The sequence below is a fragment of the Dermochelys coriacea genome, chromosome 2, assembly GCF_009764565.3.
Source record: "Dermochelys coriacea isolate rDerCor1 chromosome 2, rDerCor1.pri.v4, whole genome shotgun sequence".
NCBI lineage: Eukaryota > Metazoa > Chordata > Testudines > Dermochelyidae > Dermochelys > Dermochelys coriacea.
Window position 1 is genome coordinate 170,574,150 of NC_050069.1, and position 19,932 is coordinate 170,594,081.

The window sequence follows — 19,932 nt, forward strand, 5'->3', positions numbered from 1 at the left end:
AAAAAATACAAAGCCTGTACCACATGAACACCACAAAGGGAGCAGAGCAGAACTGAAAATCTAGCTCATTGTCTAAAATTTTGGCCTTTGCGGTCTCTGTTTTCATGGCAAAATAATTAGGATATTTTTGTAAGAGAATTTCTATATGATTTGAACCATTGCGCTTGGCTATACTTCACTTTATTTAGCTTTTCTCTTAGTCTTTAGTTACTTTTTCTTTATTTGTTCCGTTATTTAGCAGAGTTTGTGCTTTGAGCGGTGTTTTCCCCCTCTGTCCTTGTTTGCCCATCTTGGGCTTTGTATTTTTTCCCTCAAGTTCAGGTTCTGCCTACGACCCAGGGCTTCAAATCTCTACTATAACATTTGAGTGAATATTTTCAGTACTGGACTAATTCAAATGACTCCTCTGCTAGCAAATATACAATGCATGAGATAAACATATTTAGCTTTTGGAACATACACTGCTGGAGTTACCCAATAACACACTTGTTTTTGGGATTCTAGTTCAAAGAGCATTTATACCAGACATATTGGTATGCCGTTGCTTGTTTGCCTGAGATCACACTGATACAAAATTCAAGTGATCAATTTTTGCCTGTCTCAGGACCCCAATTAGAGTCAACAATTTTACCACATACAAGTATTTTAAAAATACATCTCTGTATGTTTGGATTTACGTTCGTTTAACAGTAGCACAGAAATGAAGAGAATTAGGAATGGCAAAAAAAAGCAACAATCAGAGGCACAGAACACAATCACAGAATATTTATTATCTGGGATGTATTCCAAACTGATCCCAATAGTTGATTCAGCTAAAGCCTTGTTTTTTATTTATTTAACGAGGTTAATTGTCTCCTTGAAAAGTTCATGGCTCATTCTAGCCCAGGGGTTCTCAAACTGGGGGTCAGAAACCCTCAGGGGGTTGTGAGGTTATTACATGGAGGGTCACAAGCTGTCAGCCTCCATCCCCAAACCCCACTTTTCCTCCAGCATTTATAATGGTGTTAAATATATAAAAATGTGTTTTTAAATTTATAAGGGGGGGTTGCACTCAGAGGCTTGCTCTGTGAAAGGCGTCATAAGTACAAAAGTTTGAGACTTTCAGCCCCCTGTTCTAGCCCTTTTGCCCTCCAGTGCACTGTTATTCTGCAATTCTATTTCAGCTCACTCAAGGGTGCCTCTATGATTCATGGACATGAATATCAGATCAGGCATGGACAAATGAGGGGGTACATCCTAAAATGCATTGACCAGGGCCTCTGATATAGAAGTCCAACTCCAAACTTGCTGTGATTATTCTGATTTATACTGTGTTAGTGCCCAAAGGATCCCCCATTGTGCTAGCTTCTGTACAAACACTTGGAAAAGCATGATCCCTGCCCCAAAAAGCTTACAGTGTAATTTAAAATAAGACAATAAATAACAGGAGGAAAAAGGTGGAGGGGAGAGGACAAGGGTAGCAGTAATAAATTCACATGTCTACACAGACTAACTGTGCACATGGGGAGATGCTCAGAACTATGCTTAGAACTTGATGGCTCTGAAGTCATTTAAAATTTAAAAAGGAAAAAAGTTTAACTATGGGGTTGGGGATAGAGAAAGGATGAGGGGAAGGATGGAAATGGATGGGTTTTGGAGGAACCAGGATGGCAGTTCAACTATCATACCTGAAAAAATGAGGAGTACTTGTGGCACCTTAGAAACTAACAAATTCATTTGAGCATAAGCTTTTGTGGGATAAAGCCCACTTCATCAGATGCATGCAGTGGAAAATACAGTAGGAAGATATATAAGGTTTTAGTTGGGTGCTTCAAAAACAGACTCCAACGAGAAACTGCAAACTGGACACCATTAAATTAGGCCTGAATAAAGACTGGGAGTGGATGAGTCATTACACAAACTAAAAACAAATTTCCTCATGCTAATTTTCCCGTACTATTACCCACACCTTCTTGTCAACTGTTTGAAATGGGCCATCCTGATTATCACCACAAAAGTTTTTTTTCTCCTGCTGATAATAGCCCACCTTAATCGATTACTCTCATTAGAGTTGGTATGGCAACCCCCATTTTTTCATGTTCTCTGTATATATCTATATATATCTATACATATATCTATCTATCTTCCCTACTGTATTTTCCATTGCATGAATCTGATGAAGTGGGCTTTATCCCACAAAAGCTTATGCTCAAATGAATTTGTTAGTCTCTAAGCTGCCACAAGTACTCCTCATTCTTTTTGCTGATACAAACTAACATGGCTACTACTCTGAAACCAATCATACCTGAGTTACCCTCCCTGTTTCTGGGTTTTTGTCTAGAAATGTAGACCAATGTCTACATTTGGCCTCAGACTCGTTAAACATTGATCCCTAAGTTATATTCTGGTGGAACTGTCATTGCAGGACTTCCTGCTTCTCTGTTGCACTTATGGGGCTGACACGAGTACAAAGTGGGTGTAAAACACTTCCATTCTGCTCGGGTAGCTTTCACACTTAATTTGCACTTCTGAAGTTAACTACATAGGGTGCAGGGGAGCACAGAATCAAGCCCCAAGTCTTAACCATGTGCCTAATGCTTAGCACACCATGCTCACATTGTATCTCTAGAATCTTAAGTTATAGTTTGTTTTTTAGATGTAAAGAAGGTAAATTGTTGCAAAGAAATCAAACTGTTATCAGTTATATTTCTAGACATATTTTTACTACTGATGGTGTTTAGTAGTTCAGTTAGAGACTGAATTAGCATAATTTGCACATGGAGTACACCGAGTCTTTCATTATACTGTGTGACCAGCTTACCTTAGTTCCTGTAGTTGGTACAAGTCCTACCGCTGCCATATATGTACTGCCAATTGTCTTGATCTTTTCTATGTCCTTATAACATTCTTTGTCCAGAAGCTTTGTTTAAAACATAAAACTGTTAAACGTTACATAATATTTTAGACAACAAACCACTACTATCTGAAAATATGTGCATATTAAAGTTGATAAACGACTTCAATCTTTATAGGCCCAGTCTTGTTCCCATTCAAGGCAGTGGCAATATTCGCAGTGACGTCCGTGGGAGCCACATCAGAAATAAATGTTTTTAAGGGCATTTTGGGCCAGATTTTATAAGATATTTAAGCATGTAAAGAGGCAGATAGGTGCCTATTGGGATCTATAAAAGCACCTAGGCTCCTAACTCCCACTGAAATCAGATGTTTACAGAGTCACATTATTAGATAGCCAAACTAAGAGGAATTTTCCACAAATAATCTTGAATTGGCAGAAGTCTGGTAGACTCAGTAAGATCAAATGACAGAGAGTTTAGACCTTACCTCATCAAAATCGGCAATAATTTCATTTAAGAGGCGTAAACACTCCACTCCCATGTTATTGCCATCCAGTTCAATGTAGAAATCGTTGAAATTTGGGATGGAAGCAAACATCACTCCCACTTGTGAATATGACTGGTAATAAAGGTCCTGCAATTTTTGAATTATATGGGTTTTTAAAATTCGAGATTGATATAAACAGGCATATCATCCTTGTGATTTCTTGAGCTCAGCTTTACTTTTGTTAAAGAGAAATTTCATAATGTTTACCAAGCTCTGTCCTACAAATGAAACAGGTCGTAGAATGTTGTTTTATTTCCTATGACATGTCCTACCTCATTTTCCACCCACTCCCATAGAGGGCCTAAGATGCAGCACAAACAGTGTAATTTTGCTGTGCAAAGTGGGATAGGATTTAGAGAACTCCTAGAAGGCTCCATGCTTGAGAGATGGGAGCTTGAAACAGGGTGTGTGATGAAAGCAAAGAAAGACTGTGAAGGTTCACTGGCCATTCTTTCCTGTAAAAGAGGAGCAACTATGGCTGTATGGGGCTATTGCCGCACTGAACATGCTGCAGCCACTACAGAGTGGCTTTCCTACCACAGAGCAGGCTGAGGGAGGAAGGGACAGCTTCTTCCTGTTACAAGATATTACATATAGAGCCAAGTCCTTCATACAACACGCAGCCAGAGTATTGAGACTGTGAGCTGGGGCAATCTGTTTATTTGCTCCACCATCTTCTTACTGCGAGACATAAATACAGTCCATGCATGCATTGCATTCGTACAACAAATAATTATAAAGGCTCAATCATGCCTCTCCTGAGGCTTGGCCAGGCGGGGGATAGGCAGCAGAAGTATTGCTGGAGCACTGGTGCCTGTGGGAGAGCTGCTCCTTTCTCCATTTAGTCAATATGAGTAGTATGAGCCCAGCGGGGCAGCTGTCTGGGATGGGGAAGGGCAGGGCCTTGGACTTACCCTCACACTGGGCCAGAACTAATGGCCAAGTGGGGTCCATTAGTTCTGTCTGCAGCTTTAGCACCTTCCCCCACACCCACATTTCCCTACAGATGTGCAATGGAGGTGTGAGGGGTGGGTAAGGAACTCTCTGCACAATCCCTCCACTCCCTCCATGAAAGCTGCATTGGGAGCAACCATAATGTAGTCCTAAACATTTTTATGAATTTCACATTTACTATCTAGCCTAGTGGGATGCTGACCTCAGACTGGGCCTTCTAGGTGCTATTGCAACACTAACAACAACAATAACAATTCATAGTGTCATTAGTTGGTCAAGTGGTCCATCCCCCGCATTACTACAGGATTTAATTACTCCCACACTCTTTCCTTAACAAATAGGTGCCTAGATATTATTATTAATAATAATAATAATTATTATTATTCTACTCTCAAGTATTCCCAGTTACTATGATTCCATGATATCCTGTAGCAGTTTGTTCCCTTGCCTAAACTTTGAGATTAGTTTTCACCCTCAAAGTTACTGTATCCTTCTAGAATGTGTAGAATTCCTTATTTTGACTTTTAAATTTATGTTTTTGTAAACGAGGCACATTTCAAGAACATGAGTGCCTCAACTGGAAGCGTCTGACATTTCACACTATATTCTATTCAGAACCAAACTGATCCCAGTGGAAGATTGTAATAAACTCTGATCTTTTGACTTGATTGAAAAAGAAATTGGTTATTTGCATGTTGGCACTCAGTGCCATTGATGCGGAATGACACCTCATTCGCCTGAACGATATTGTACTGAAGTCCTTCAGAAAAGGTGAATGCTACCGAGAAAGGGAAAATAACCCGGACCTGACATCTGACAATGGCTTTTACCAGAACTATTCGCTTTAATGCATATGAAATATAAATGTTTCAAGCTTTGAAGAAACTATATAATTTCCCTGACCTGGCTGCCACACACAAATCATGCGTATCATCATGTGCTTACTTCCCCTCCCCGGCCTTACCATGTTCCTGGGGTTAGACATAAGAAAATGCTGTGCAACATGTGCTGGCAAGAGATTGAAGAGAATTCTTTTATTATCCAGCTTCACTCTCTCCATATCATCTCTCTCTTCCTCTGCCTAAGGGTGAGAGCAGGGAAAACTCTTTAAAATGACTGTTTTGTAATGAGCATAATATTAATTCAGATCCTCAAATTGCTTCGTCTGGCTCCAGGCTTTAAAAACCAGCTTGCACGGCAAAATAATAAATATCACCCTTTATGACAGTTGCAAGATCTGTCTGCTTTTAACATACAGGGCAAATTCCGGAACTCCTTATTAGGGCAAACTCCCACTAAAATCTGTGGGCCAATTTCTGCTCTTAGGTCTGGATCTGATGTCCGCAGAAGTCTCCCATTGCCTTCAATGGGCTTTTGATCAGGCCCTTAGTTAGAGGTGTAACTCCACTGACGGCAACTTGGTCCAATGGGAGTTTGTATGCACAAGGATTGAGTCAATACTTCAGGATTTGGCCCACAAAACCTTCAATGCCTTTTTAAAATTTCAAGTATGCAGATGACAGTTTCCTAAGAAATATTTACATTCTTGTATGATTTCTACATTATACAGGAATTCTTTTTGCTTCTGTAGTGACTTTATCACTTGCAAATGACAGAATTTCTCCAAATGGGGCTGCAGATTCCTACACATTCAGGCAACAGATTCTATCACAGAGGTGGGCAAACTACAGCCTGCGGGCCACATCCGGCCCGCAGGACCCTCCTGTCTGGCTCCTGAGCTCCTGGCCTGGGAGGCTAGCCCCCGGTCCCTTCACCGCTTTCCCCCACACCCGCAGCCTCAGTGTGCGGCGCCACCAGCACAATGCTCTGGACGGTCGGGCAGCGTAGTTGCAGAGCCGCGGCCTGACCCAGTGCTCTGGATGGCGTGGCTGTAGTGCCACCAGCCACTGGTGCTCCTGGCAGAACAGTAAGGAGGGCAGGGGTTCCGGGGGTGGTCAGGGGACAGGGGATGGTGGATGGGGTAGGAGTCCCAGGGGTCTGTCAGGGGACAGAGGGGGTTGGATGGGGCAGGAGTCCTGGGGGAGCTGTCATGGGGCAAGAAGCGGGAGGGGCGTGGGGGGTCAGATAGGAGGCTGGGGACGGGCCACACCTGGCTGTTTCAGGCCCTAACTGGCCCTCCATACAATTTTGGAAACCCAATGTGGCCCCCAGGCCAAAAAGTTTGCCTGCCCCTGTTCTATCATTTGCTATAGCAGGTGATAATGCTCAAAAGGACATTTTAAAACATTTGTACTGGCAAGGGTGACCATATGTCCTGATTTTATAGGGACAGTCCCAATTTTTGGGTCTTTTTCTTATATAGGCTCCTATTATCCCCCACCCCCATCCCGATTTTTCACATTTGCTGTCTGGTCACCCTAGTACAGGCTAAGGAGCATGCGCACAAAGAGCTTGGATGTTGCAAGCTAATCTGACTCTGGGTGCCTAAAGTTAGATTCCTGGATCCATATTCAGGCATCCAAATATAAGTGATTTGATCTGCAGAAGACAGAAGGAACTGCGGATTTTCAGCATTTTTGAAAATCAGACCACTTTTATTTAGGTGCCTAAACATAGACTTAGAAATCTGATTTTAAACACCTTGGTTTGAAAATGTTAGCCTCCGCTCTGAGCGAAGTCTTTTCTCAAGACACAGTACCAATCAGATCTTTCATCCAAATGCTCCTAGTGAATCAGACAATTGCTGATCAGGAGGATAAAATTCAGCCTACGGAAATCACAGCAAGTAGAATTTATTCTTTTAACTTCAACCCCCTCACCACGCTGTAACACACACTACATTTGTCATCAAGCACAACATAATTCTTGTTTACCTATTTGCGAAGTCAGCAAAAAGGTGGAGGGCCATATTCTCAGGTATTATAAATCAATATATCTCAACTGAAATCTATGGTGGATTTACACCATCTGAGAATCCAGCCTAATATTTCCCAATGTCTTTTTTTAAATGTAGACCTTGTCATACTACTGATATTGCAAAATCCTTTTGCTCTTCTGACAAAGACTATGCACATACTGACTAAGATGGAGGGTTTCCTGGTACACATTTGCCTGGGAGAAAAATCAGCATGCTATCTCCCATATACATACAATCTTATGATTAGAAGAAAAGTTTTCATGAAAACTCTCCCTTTTGAGGAGAAAGCAGGTTTTGTTGTTTTTGATGAAAAGTTTAAATTTTCAGTGGAAACTCCCTGCATTTTTTTGATAATCTCTACACAACAGTCATTGTTCAATTATAGATAGCTTTGCTTAGCAGCCATTTTCTGCACAGTGTTCTTTGAACTTCTTAAAAAGAAAAGGAGTACTTGTGGCACCTTAGAGACTAACAAATTTATTAGAGCATAAGCTTTCGTGAGCTACAGCTCACTTCATCGGATGCATTCGGTGGAATGCATCCGATGAAGTGAGCTGTAGCTCACGAAAGCTTATGCTCAAACAAATTTGTTAGTCTCTAAGGTGCCACAAGTACTCCTTTTCTTTTTGCGAATACAGACTAACACGGCTGCTACTCTGAAACCTTTTAACTTCTTGTCATTCTTTAAAGAGACACAGAAAAAGAAACCTAAAAAAACCTGATTTCATCAAGTTGACCTCTTTGGGAATCATCACCCCCTTTGGAAATACGCATTCAGCTTCTGTTCTAATTTGGACTGCGAGAATTTATTATAATTTATTCCGGATCCCTTACTCAAACTAAGCCCTCCAGTGACTCTGAATGCAATTTGCAGTCCACCCAAAGTCTCTATTTTCCATCTGTGAAGTATTTTCTTGACACTTTTTAATGCTTAGCGTTCACACTCTGTCTGCTTTCTCAAAACAGCCTCACCTCCTCCTATTTTAGAGATGGAAACACTGTGTTTCTTTATCATTATCTACAAGCATTTGAATATGTGAATGATGACAATCTGCAGCCTTATTGGTGGAGTCTGAGTATTTTATAGTAAAAACAAGAAGCTTTCCTTGAACTGCAAACTCAAACTGAGTTGCGTACATCCTGGTTTGTGTTATACTCAACTCATGAAGCTAGGGTTCTGAGAACAGCAATGGGAGTCCTGTACTCCTGAATTCTTACTCTATCTATGGGCTTATCAAATGCTTCTATTCCTTTATTTTTAACTCCTGGGAGTGTTATGATGATTAGTTAGTAATGGTCTGATTTTTGAGGAGTGGAGTACTTGCAGATCCAATTGAATGGTTGCTACTGAGAGGTCAGCATTTTTGTTAAGGCCACCATTTTCAAAAATAGGAACCTATGAAATCTAGAGAAATTCTTGAAGGTCAGTATGGTAGTATTATGCAGGAGGTCGGACTAGATGGTACTCTCTGGCCTTAAAAATCTGTAAAAGGATACTTGTTAGTTAGCTGAGTCTTTAGCAAAATTGAAGTGTGAATGATAAACAAGAAATACACATCAATAAACCAGAATACAAAAATGTATAAAGTTAGGTGTGAGAAACATCCCATGTAACCATCAGGTAAACATTCTGTGGGGATGTGCACACCATGATGTAAGACAGATGTAATGTTATCTTTTGGGAGCATTTCCAGTTTTGGCCTTCTTTCTTGTTAGCATTTATTAGGATCAAGATACCTTTAAATGGTGAATATGCAGTCATGTAGTCACCACACGCAGTGAACCACAGGTGTTATCATATAACTGTGTATGAAGCAAAATACCCTCCAGATTAACATTATGGGGCAGAACAGAAGTTAAAATAATTGTATACCAAATTCTTCCAGTCATGTAACAGATGTGTGGAGACATATGGTCAAATTAGAGTAGTCTAACAGTAGGGCTGGGTAAGTGGAGTAGAAAATTTGAAGCACAGCATGGATATTAACGCTATTCAATCACTATGTGTTTGGCCATCTGAGGCAGGAGTGCATGATTAGCATTCCTCTAACTCTGATTTGTCCAGTTTTAGGCCAAGCTTCCAACTCCTGGGAAAAATAATTGAGCAAGTACTAACCATCAAACTTCATCAACATGTGATATCAGCCAACACCCTGGAGGACTCAATATCAGGGTTCAGACCAGGGCACAGCAGAGACAGCTCTAGTGGCACTAAAAAAGGTAGGAACCACAAGGTATTAACACACCTACATGACACAACAGGAGTAGATAGCCCAGCACTACAGTGGCTCCAACCACTCCTCTCCAACAGAACTCAGAGTGGTGTTCTCTTCTTCAAATGTCCTCATCTGCGGGGCCTTGCAGGGACCCATACTATCCCTGCTGATCTTCAATATATACATATCTACCACTCGGAGAGATAGTGATATATAGTGGGTTCAACTGCCACTACTAAAATGTCAGAATGCCTGCAAGAAATTAGTTCTTGAATGAAGAGGAGCTCCTCAAGCTGACCCCAGGCAAGACCAAAGTGATGCTGGGTGCAAAGGGGAGACGCTTCCAAGAGCCCAAACTGTCCAAGATGGTATCTCCACCTTTCACCAACGTCATGTGGTCCCCATTAATCAAAGTGGTGCAAAGCCTCGGGGTCTTGTTTGACTTTTCACTAAACTTGGATGACTAAGTAGCATCAGTTTCCAAAACTGCCTTCTTTCACTTCCACTTTGCTATGAAATTTCATCCCTTTCTCCCCAGTGAGAAACTGGCCACAGTGATCCATACCTTTGTCTCCTCCAGACTGAATATGAAGACAATGCACCGGCTCCAGCTGGCACAGAATGCAGCAACTTGCCATTTCCATGCCTTAGCCACAGTGGGCACATCAGGGCTATGATCAAGACTCTCCAATGGCTCTGTCACGTTCTGATGCCAGCTTAAAGCTTTGGTCCTAATTTTCAAGCTAATTAATGAATTAAGCCACAGCTTCATCAAAGACTGATTTTCGATCTATGAACCCCTATGATATTTGGCACAATGCAGATCACAAAGTCCTGGAGGGAAGCATATGAGAGGGGGCACAAAGCATTCCCTATCCCAGGGATCCAGCTATGGAACAATCTTTCAGAGGAGATAAGGTGAATCCAGAGCCTGACCATCTTTAGGAAATACTGCAAAGCATTTCTCTGAGGAAGAGTTTCCAATATAAAGGACACTCACAATATGAAAACCCTCTACTATTCCAAAGCCCCTACCAATTCCACAATTCTACTCCCCTCCACAAAAACACCCATATTTATGTAAAGCTTTCACTCAAAAAAGGACAGGTGCCAGAGACTCCATGAAGTCCACTAGGGACTTTGCTATTGCTGTTGATTTTACATGGAAGGACTCAGATACTAGGGTGATGACAACAGTATAAAACCCTAAGATAGATAGCAAAGCTTGGGGCATGCTGGTCATACACTCTTAGTTCTGCCTGTGTTGGGCCCAAGCAGAACGTAGTGTTTCAGCTCATGCACTCTCCTCTCCTCCCCACCAGATAGTGGGTATGGGGAATAGAACCTCCTTCAAGTCTCAGGGGAAAGGGGAGTAAAGAATTCCACAGGTTAGGGAAGAAGACTAAAAATTCTGCGGCTGCTAGGCTCTGGAGATCCTTCCTCCCCATACCTCTCAAGGTAGCACCCATGTTCATCTTCAAGAAGTCAGCAGGAAGGAGAGAGAAGATCTCCTTGCCTCAGTGGCAACTGCAGACTTCCTACCAGGCGCCAATGAATGAAGATATATCCCGAGTCTCAAAATGAGATGAGGAAAGACTTCCTTTGATTTTCATCAGCAGAGAGAACTCCAGTACTCCCCTCCTCAAGTGTCTGAGGTGAGGGGAGTTAGGTAGTCACTGTTTCCCTTATGGACCCCATTATGACTCTAGCTCCCCTCCTTGGGCCTCCTGAAGAGGACAGCAAAGACTCCTGTTGCCCTCCCTCCATGTAGCTGAGATGAGACAACCTGTCTGGGCCCTGTCCCTGCCCAGACAGAGGCTGACAAAGAAGGGAAAATGGTGTGAGGGCTGCAGAAGGAGGAATAGACCCATACTCACAGGGGATGATATTTACAGCCAGGGACTGAATATTATCTATATAGTTCAACGCCTGAATATTATCCAAGCATTGGGCTGCATGCCCCCTCTTTCTACTGGTTAATTCAGGATAGCTGACAGCATGCTGTTTATATAAGTATTGGCTCCAAGAACAAAGCAAATTATTGAGAAAAAGTGCGAGACAGGAACTCATAGGAATAGCAACAAGAAAAGTGACTGTCATATGGACCACAGCAGTTTGGTAGTTATCGCATTTTGGTATCATTTTGGGAATTCAAAATTGTAATATTGTAAATCAGGACTTTTCCCCCTCTGATAAAAGTAAACAGTTCTCTGATGTCATGTTTTCTAATGTCAACATGATACCTGGGTAGACTTATAGCTTTGCATTACATAGTTGCATAACAGCCAGACCTACAAAAAGCTAAGGCAGAGAGGGAGTAAAGTCCCTTTATCAAGTAAACAATATGTACAAGTACGTACAAATTCTCAAGATCTGTGTTAAAGAGATTATCTGAAATGTTCTATGTAATTAGTTAATAGACAAAGAATCTGCTTTGGTAAGGTACCTCACTAGGTAAAAATTATCACATGAAGTTTCACTATCTGATGATACAGCTAAAAATAAATTGTGCTACCACTGTTCCTTTACCAATACATTCATATAACCTGAAGGGGGCACTAAAATCACAAGAAAGAGACAGTATATCAATAAGCAATTTTATGAACATGGAATATACAGGGCCAGGTTTTCAGCATTAGGTATGTAAAAAACTTTGAAATTCTGGCCTACAGACTGCAAAACTGCATTAGGACAGAGATTCTAGCTTAGAAAATTATGAATGGCTGAGATGCTAGTATTCTCTAAATGATTCAACAAAAGAAACAATCATACAGTACGATTACCCTTATTTTCCTTCCCAGAAACACAGGCAATTGTCAGAGGTGGGCAAACAATTCACAATGAATAATTTATCTGGTAAGTTTAACCTCTTTTTCAGGTTCCTGATATTTTAAATTAATTTGTTCATTATTTGTAACAGTTTGTTGAATCTTTTGTATAAGCAAATTTTGTGATTACACATACTGTTAAAGTACTTGTGTGAGTATTTGCAATTCGCACTTATGATTTGTCATATAAACACATAAGGGCTGTTTGAAAACTATATCAAAATTTTTTTTTTTGGGATAAAAAAGGCTTTTTGAGAAAATGGAAATTTTTGTAAGAACTTCTTTGGTTTTTGGTTTACTTTAAAGTTTTTTTCAGAAACGAAAATACATTTTTTTTTTACCAGCTCCATGCTGACTAATCACAAGTGCAAACAGAAAATACGTACACAAATATTTTAACTGTTTGTAGCAATCACAAAGTTTGTTCATACACATGATTTGACATATTATTTGTTATTAATTATTATTATGGTATTATTTCTGTTCCTTGGATACATAACCTTAAACTTTGTGAACTACCTTCACTTCTGCCTGAAACAAATTTTGTTTATTTATTTAATTTTGGCTACAGGCCCAAAATTTGGTTTCCTCAAACAAAACTTCTTTTGATGTCACAATTGGAGATAAGAGATCTGAGACAGCCATTGTGTTAATGGGGTTATCATATTACTCCTTCCTTAGCTCATGTTGTCAATTTTTATCTAGCTCTAATGATTGCCTATGTTTACTGGAAATTACTGAAGAAGAATCCTACCATGTGATACTTTACTTAATTGTTTCTCTTAGGCAACGCTATAATGTTATTAAACAATATTCTCTTTCCTGTTTCTCAATTGTTTCAATAACACTCTTCTCCAAACAAAACTGGCCTAATTCATGTACATTTGTGGTAGCAGAAGTTTTAGGAGCAGTGGATATTCAGCAGTTCTTGGCACATGTGGTCTACACTGAGAATTTCTTACATGTCTCAGACCGTGTTTCCTGGTTCTTTGTGCACACCCCTCACCCCAGTCTTTCACCAAACTCAAATGTATGAAAGAAATTGGAGTTTCATGTGAGTTTTGCCTGTTTTAAGAGAGCAGAATTGAACCCTCAGTGAAGGAAAAAAACACAAGCTTTTCATTTGGGGTCACATTTGTAAAGGTATTTAGGCACCTAAAGATGCAGATAGGCACCTAGTATAATTCTCAGAAGTGCCTACGCACCTGACTTTCCATTAGTGCTGTGGTACCTAACGTCAGCCTAGACACCTCACTTCAACTTCCAATGGGTGTTAGGTGCTTACGCACTTTCAAAAATCCCACTAGATGTCTGCCTGCATCTTTAAGAGCCTAAATACTTTTAAAAAAAAGAAAAAGAAAAAAAAAAGAAACCTGTCCTTGTGTCACCATTTTCTATCTTTAAGACTCAGGTATTTAACTGTCAGATAGGTGTGCTGCCTGTGGAATTTGCATGATATAATAGAGCTAGGTTGCGGTCAATTAGTAAACAAAGAAAAACAGGGACCAAATCCTTAGCACCTATCACTCCCACTGAAGTCAATTAGAGCTGTGGATACTCTACATCTTTCAGGATTTGGGCCAGACTTGTACTGCTGGATTTTCCATGTAGTATAAACCCCTATACATATTAATCAGTGGTAGATAGCCATCTTATACAATCTCTGCCATATGCTGTATCATCTTTCAGAGTAGCATCTGTGTTAGTCTGTATCCACAAAAAGAACAGGAGTACTTGTGGCAACTTAGAGACTAACAAATTTATTTGAGCATAAGCTTTCGTGGGTTACAGCCCACTTCATAGGATGCATAGAATGGAACATATAGTAAGAAGATATATATTAGCCTCTTAAAAAGAAAAGGAGTACTTGTGGCACCCTAGAGACTAACAAATTTATTTGAGCATAAGCTTTCGTGAGCTACAGCTCACTTCATCGGATGCATCCGATGCCACAAGTACTCCTTTTCTTTTTGTGAATACAGACTAACACGGCTGCTACTCTGAAATTAGCCTCTTACTTCACCTTTTCATGTTCTCTGTATGTATATCTATATCTATATATCTTCTTATTATATGTTCCATTCTATGCATCCGATGAAGTGGGCTGTAGCCCACGAAAGCTTATGCTCAAATAAATTTGTTAGTCTCTAAGTTGCCACAAGTACTCCTGTTCTTTTTGCTGTATCATCTGTTAACTCTGTAAAGTATTAGGGGCAATGATGAAAATCAGGACAAGAAATTACAGAGATGGGCACTGTAGAAACGTCTAAGATACATACACTATCCAAACAAATAAGTAATAAACACTCTGTTTGAGTTGTGACCTAATATTATTTTGAATATTTAAAATCTATCCAGAATGCTAACAGGAAATATCTAAATTTTAAATCAGACTTCAGATAGTAGAAAGATTATAAGTAACTAACTGATTCATCTTTATATGCTTATTAACAGTGGTGCTGCTCTCTGGATGCCTCTGTGATGTTTAAAACATGGTTTTATTAGGACTAGATTGCCATGCAGCATGGGGTAGGCAGGATGTGGTTTATAAATCACTGGGCAGTCAGTTGGAGCAGAATTAATTATTGGTACAAATGTAAATAAAATATTGAACAAAAAGAAAATCCTTCACACTGCGGTGTCACAAATGGGGCTTCTCATGTGGGTAAGGTCCTATAGGATCAGCCTGATGGCGAGCTTGGAGAGAGGAAGCAACGTGAAAGACAGTGTAAAGTATATTTTGGGAGTAGTGAATCTCCACTGGTGTAGAGTTTTGTCATTACACCCCATTTCATTTGTCATTATTTGTGATTTCTTTGCCAATTTGAATGTAATAGGAGGCTACAGAACACACCACTTTGCAAAACAAATATAAGAAGATATCCAAATAAAAGTTTGGGACACTACAGCCAGCGGAGTCAGCACCACCTCTGGGAAGAATGAGTCCCCATAGTGGCTCCAAGGATGCCTGCCCAAGTTCAGGGGGTGATTCTAGAAGAATGGGGACTTGGCCAGGGTGCCGCTATCCCCAGCAAAGTTCAGCTTCTGGAATGGTCCCTGTGGACCTTGGGCTTCTGGGGATATGCCCCCAACACCAGGGAAGCACATGACACTCCAGTTTCTTTCATATATTTGAGTTTGCAAAATTATAAAAGTAAGGCCTTTTAAGTTTTAACAATCACATTCCTTAGGGATGCACAATTCTCTTCTCCAAGCAGGGCAATTTTTTTTGAAAAATTGTGGAAATTATAGGAATATTCTGGATATTCCTATTTTCTATGTAAATGTCAAAACACTTTGAATCTTGCCAAGTTCTTGGTCTCAACAACTTCCTGTGGCAATAAGTTCTGCAGTTTAATTAAACATTGTATGAAAAAGTATTTCTTTTTATCAGTTTTGAATTTGCCACTTTTTATTGCAGAAAGACTGAGGAGTACTTGTGGCACCTTAGAGACTAACAAATTTATTTGAGCATAAGCTTTCGTGAGCTACAGCTCACTTCATCGGATGCATGTTACTCTAATTTTGATGTATTATTGTAAGACATTAATGCCCACAAGATTCAGTTCTTTGAGGAAAAAGATTGTGCAGTTGCATGTGGAAAGAAAATAAGGGACTCCTTTGCTGGTGAGCCACAACAAATATGGAGTTTTGTTTTACCTCGTCAATGCGTGCCATATGAATGGTTTTGTTTTGCCTAGTCAATGTGTGCCATATTAATGGTTTTGTTTTGCCTAGTCAATGCGTGACATATTAATGGACAGCATACAAAACAATTAGACATTGTGTGTGTTTTGGAAAGAAAAATAAGTGCCTTGCCTGCACAGCCCAGAGGTAGTCCAGACGTAACTTCAAGTCCACCTGTCTGGAATGAAGCGCCAAAGCACAAGAAAACAGCAAAATGGCTAATATAGGTTCATAGCCACGCATATAAAAGGAGCCACCCCTTTAAAAAAAAAGAAAGCATAAGTTAATACAGACCTTTTAAAGCAAAAACCTTGATCTAAATTCTCAAAATTGACTAGTGATTTGGGTGCCACACTTGAAACACACTGAAAGGGTATGATTGTCAAAGTGCTGAGTGTTCATCTTCTGAAAATCAGTATCCTTTAAATTTAGGCACACACAAATGGAGGCACCCAAAACCACTAGCCCCTTCTCAAAATGCAGGCTCTCTCATGCAGATATGTCAGTGTACAGGCTGACACTGCTGTAAGTATGATCCCTGCACCATGCCCCAAAACAAAGTGTGCCCAACTTCTTCAGGGTCTTACCCAACAAGAGCATAAATGTAGATAACATGCATCATATACTAATATGCACCATATACGTGTGTGTAGCTTTGTTTTAACATTATTTGAGCATTTCAATTACACATAAGGGCTTCATTCACTGCTCTGTTAACACCATTTTTAAACCAGTGAGTGTGACTCCAATATAATCAACTCTGTTACATCAATGTAAAACTGGAGTTACACAATGCGGAATCAGGCCATAGCTGTTAGTTCACAAAAGCAAATGTCCCACTCATGAATATTACCACAATAGCCAGATCCTGCAAGGTACTGGGAATTGAGCATCTCTTAGGAGATGCTGAGAGCCCTCAGTATCTGGCCTGAATACAGCACTGCAGTGTTTTAGGACAACAGTAGTAAAACAGAGTTGGCAATGTTTTGGATCATCCATAATGCTACTACTTTCCTTAACTTTACAGTGTACTTACCCTACTGCTTTTCTGTATCCGCTGAGTTCCAGAACAACTATGTAGAAAATAGTAACAAAAAGCAGGAGGATCATTTTTGGCAAGGAAGAGACACGTAGAAATATTGCCAAGGTAAGAGTCCCCACAATGCAGGAAAGGAAAGCATAATGGGCTGTATCACATGGAAGTTCATTCATTGTTTTATTCATTCCACCGGGAGAAAGGATAACAATGGAACTGCTGGAATTTGTACTCCATACCCAAGGCATGCAGCCAACCTGGGGAAAACAGCAGGGTTTAAAATGAAACACTTCATCAGAAGTTCAGTAGCTCTTGGGCCTGGTTACAGCCCTCTTCTCTCAATCAGATTCTCAAGCCAGAAACAAACCTCATATTTCCCAAATCCTAGCCTTACTTCTTAACAACAAGACTATTCTTCCTCTCCTAGCACCTTTCCACCTCTACTTGAGGTAGGAATCATGCTCCCAGTCCACTAGATGGCAGCGAAGGTGGAGAATTAGAGTTTGAACACAGTTTAAAAAAACCCTCTCCCTTTTCAGTGCTCAAGCAACAAAAGGACACAAGAAAATATCTATTTATTAATATTTTAAAGTATTTTAATACCCATATGAAGTGGTGATTTTGCTCGAATAGTTCTCACACACATCAGAGGAAGAAGCATGTTGATTATACACACACTTACTAAACTCTAACAAGTAAAAAAAAATCAAGTCACAAATGTAAAACAATATTTAAATCTCTGATGGAAGAGAAGAGGTATATAATTATTCTCTTTCATCTAGGGAGCTAAACATGAATTATGTCAATAACCATAACAGATTCAAATAAGACAGATATGGATAAACAGGAAATGCAGAGATCCATAGATAATTAAGGATAGGGATTCTATCTCCCTTTTTTCTCTAGTCTAACCACCATTAGTTTGGCACTCATCCTCCAACTGGGAGGAAGGTTGATCACATTCTTCCAAAGCTGATGTCAGTGACACATCCCAATTCCAACAGCCTGGAAAGTGAGGAATCCCAAGTGTATGATCTACTCCCAACATTTTTGTGATTATAATCACACATCAGCTTTTATCTTACATCATTGGAGAGGACTAGAGTTAACATTAAATGGGAGAGTGTGGTGGTAATGTGGGTTCAGGAGGACATCAGTGTTACTAGGCACCTACAGAAAGCTCTACCTGTACTCTCCTTCTATTCTGAAACCTATTATAGTCTTCTAAACAAATATTAACCACCGATAATGAAATTTTATAGTGTGCCATAAAATCAGTGATTGTCTGAAAGGTGATGAAGCAGTACATTTTATAGGCAGTTGCAATCATTTCAGAAGATGAGACTATGAGATAAATACTTCTTAGCTAATATTGTGATACAAAATCAGAAAGAGGGAAACAAAAAATTGAACACAATTTTGTTCAACAGCTTAATTAAAAATGTCACTTGCACTACAGAGCAGCCAACATTTCGAAACTTAGGAACACACAAGAGTTTGTAGATGATACGCAACTCATTTAGGAAAACACCAACTGCTCTGTAACTACCTAGGGTGAAACCTCAACATCTATCTGATTGTGAACAATTCTAGAGGGTGTTTTGCAGGAACTTATTCTACTGATTAAGCAGCTCCCCATAACGTTTGAAAGGTTACAAGTTATTGCTACACTAAAGTGTAAAGCTACAGATGTGAGATGCAGCATGGTGTAGTGAAAGAAACAGAGGATTGGGGAGGTCAGGACTCTTTGAGTTTTAGCCCCCACTCTTCCATTGACTTGCTTTGTGGCCCTGGACATCATAATTTCTGTATCTCACTTTCCTCATGTGCAAAACAGGGGTAATATTTATTTTGAAGGGGACGGAGAAGTGAGCCTTTTATTAAATACATTGAAGATTTAAGGTGGTGTGTAATAGCTGCTTCAGAAATGCTTACAGATATATACAAATACAAGTAGATATTCTTATATCAGGATGGGATTAAATTCCTGGTGGCACTTCTTGGAACAGCACTGTAATTTCTGTGAGAAAGTCTGTGTCGTTTGCAATTGTTATTCTACTTTAGGGAGTAGCCAAATAGCAGGATGTGAAAGTAGTGATTTAGGTTATTCAAATACCTAATTTTCCTGCAGATATCTAAATACCTCTTGGGGAGGGAGGATGCCTGTGAGGAGTCAAATCTTTTTTTTTAAGCCATAAAAGGTATCCATAATACTTGGCACTATACATCTTTAAATGCTTTATAAACAGTAGGTAATCAACCCTCACAACACTTCTGTGAAGTGGAAAGGTAGATATTACTATGTCAATTTCAGAGGTTAGGAAACTGAGTCGCAGAGAAGTCATGTGACTTGCCCAAGGTCAGACATCAATTTAATGGAGGAGCCAGGAACAGAACTTAGAAATACAGAGCTTCTAGCCTCTGCTGCACCACTCTGCTTCTCTAGCTTGGCTTTTAGTTCCAGAATGCCATATTGTGACACACCACATTTAACTGACAGCATCAGCCATCTTGTAATATATTCAAAGCCTAATTACGTTAATGGCAAGACTCTCTTTGGCTTCAGTGGGATCTGGATCAGGCCCAGTGTTATTTCTCTTGCTTTTTATATATATTTGTGTCCACATTTTCAAACCTGGGATCCTAAATCCCCATTTAAGCACTTAATAAAAGCGGCCTGATTTTCAGAAGTGCTGAACACCTATAACTCTATACCAGAGCAATTACACAGGCCTAAGAGATAGATGGATATTATGACCAAGATATTTATATACCTCCTTTCATTACATAATACTGTCGTGATTTCAAGATCTGATCTCTCACGGTCTATCAGGTATAGAAATAAATGTGTTATTCCATTTGAAAGTGTGGATTCTCTGACAAGTCACAAAATATCAGATGTTCATTTGGTCTCTGGTCCAATACTGAACATTTCAAACATAATTCTTCTGT

The 19,932-nt window shown here is 39.9% G+C and overlaps 1 protein-coding gene across 2 annotated transcripts in view; it reads right to left on the reverse strand.

The window, feature by feature from the left end:
- The window catches only part of ADCY1 (adenylate cyclase 1), a 226,402-nt gene that overhangs the window by 21,029 nt on the left and 185,441 nt on the right, over nt 1–19,932 (reverse strand). For both annotated transcript variants that reach the window (XM_038392725.2, XM_038392728.2), the window contains exons 13-17: nt 16,981–17,237; nt 16,077–16,203; nt 5,300–5,416; nt 3,322–3,468; nt 2,801–2,899 (exon numbers count right to left, since the gene is read on the reverse strand). In XM_038392725.2, coding sequence (XP_038248653.1) covers nt 2,801–2,899; nt 3,322–3,468; nt 5,300–5,416; nt 16,077–16,203; nt 16,981–17,237 — 747 coding nt within the window. The remainder of the gene's footprint in view (nt 1–2,800; nt 2,900–3,321; nt 3,469–5,299; nt 5,417–16,076; nt 16,204–16,980; nt 17,238–19,932) is intronic.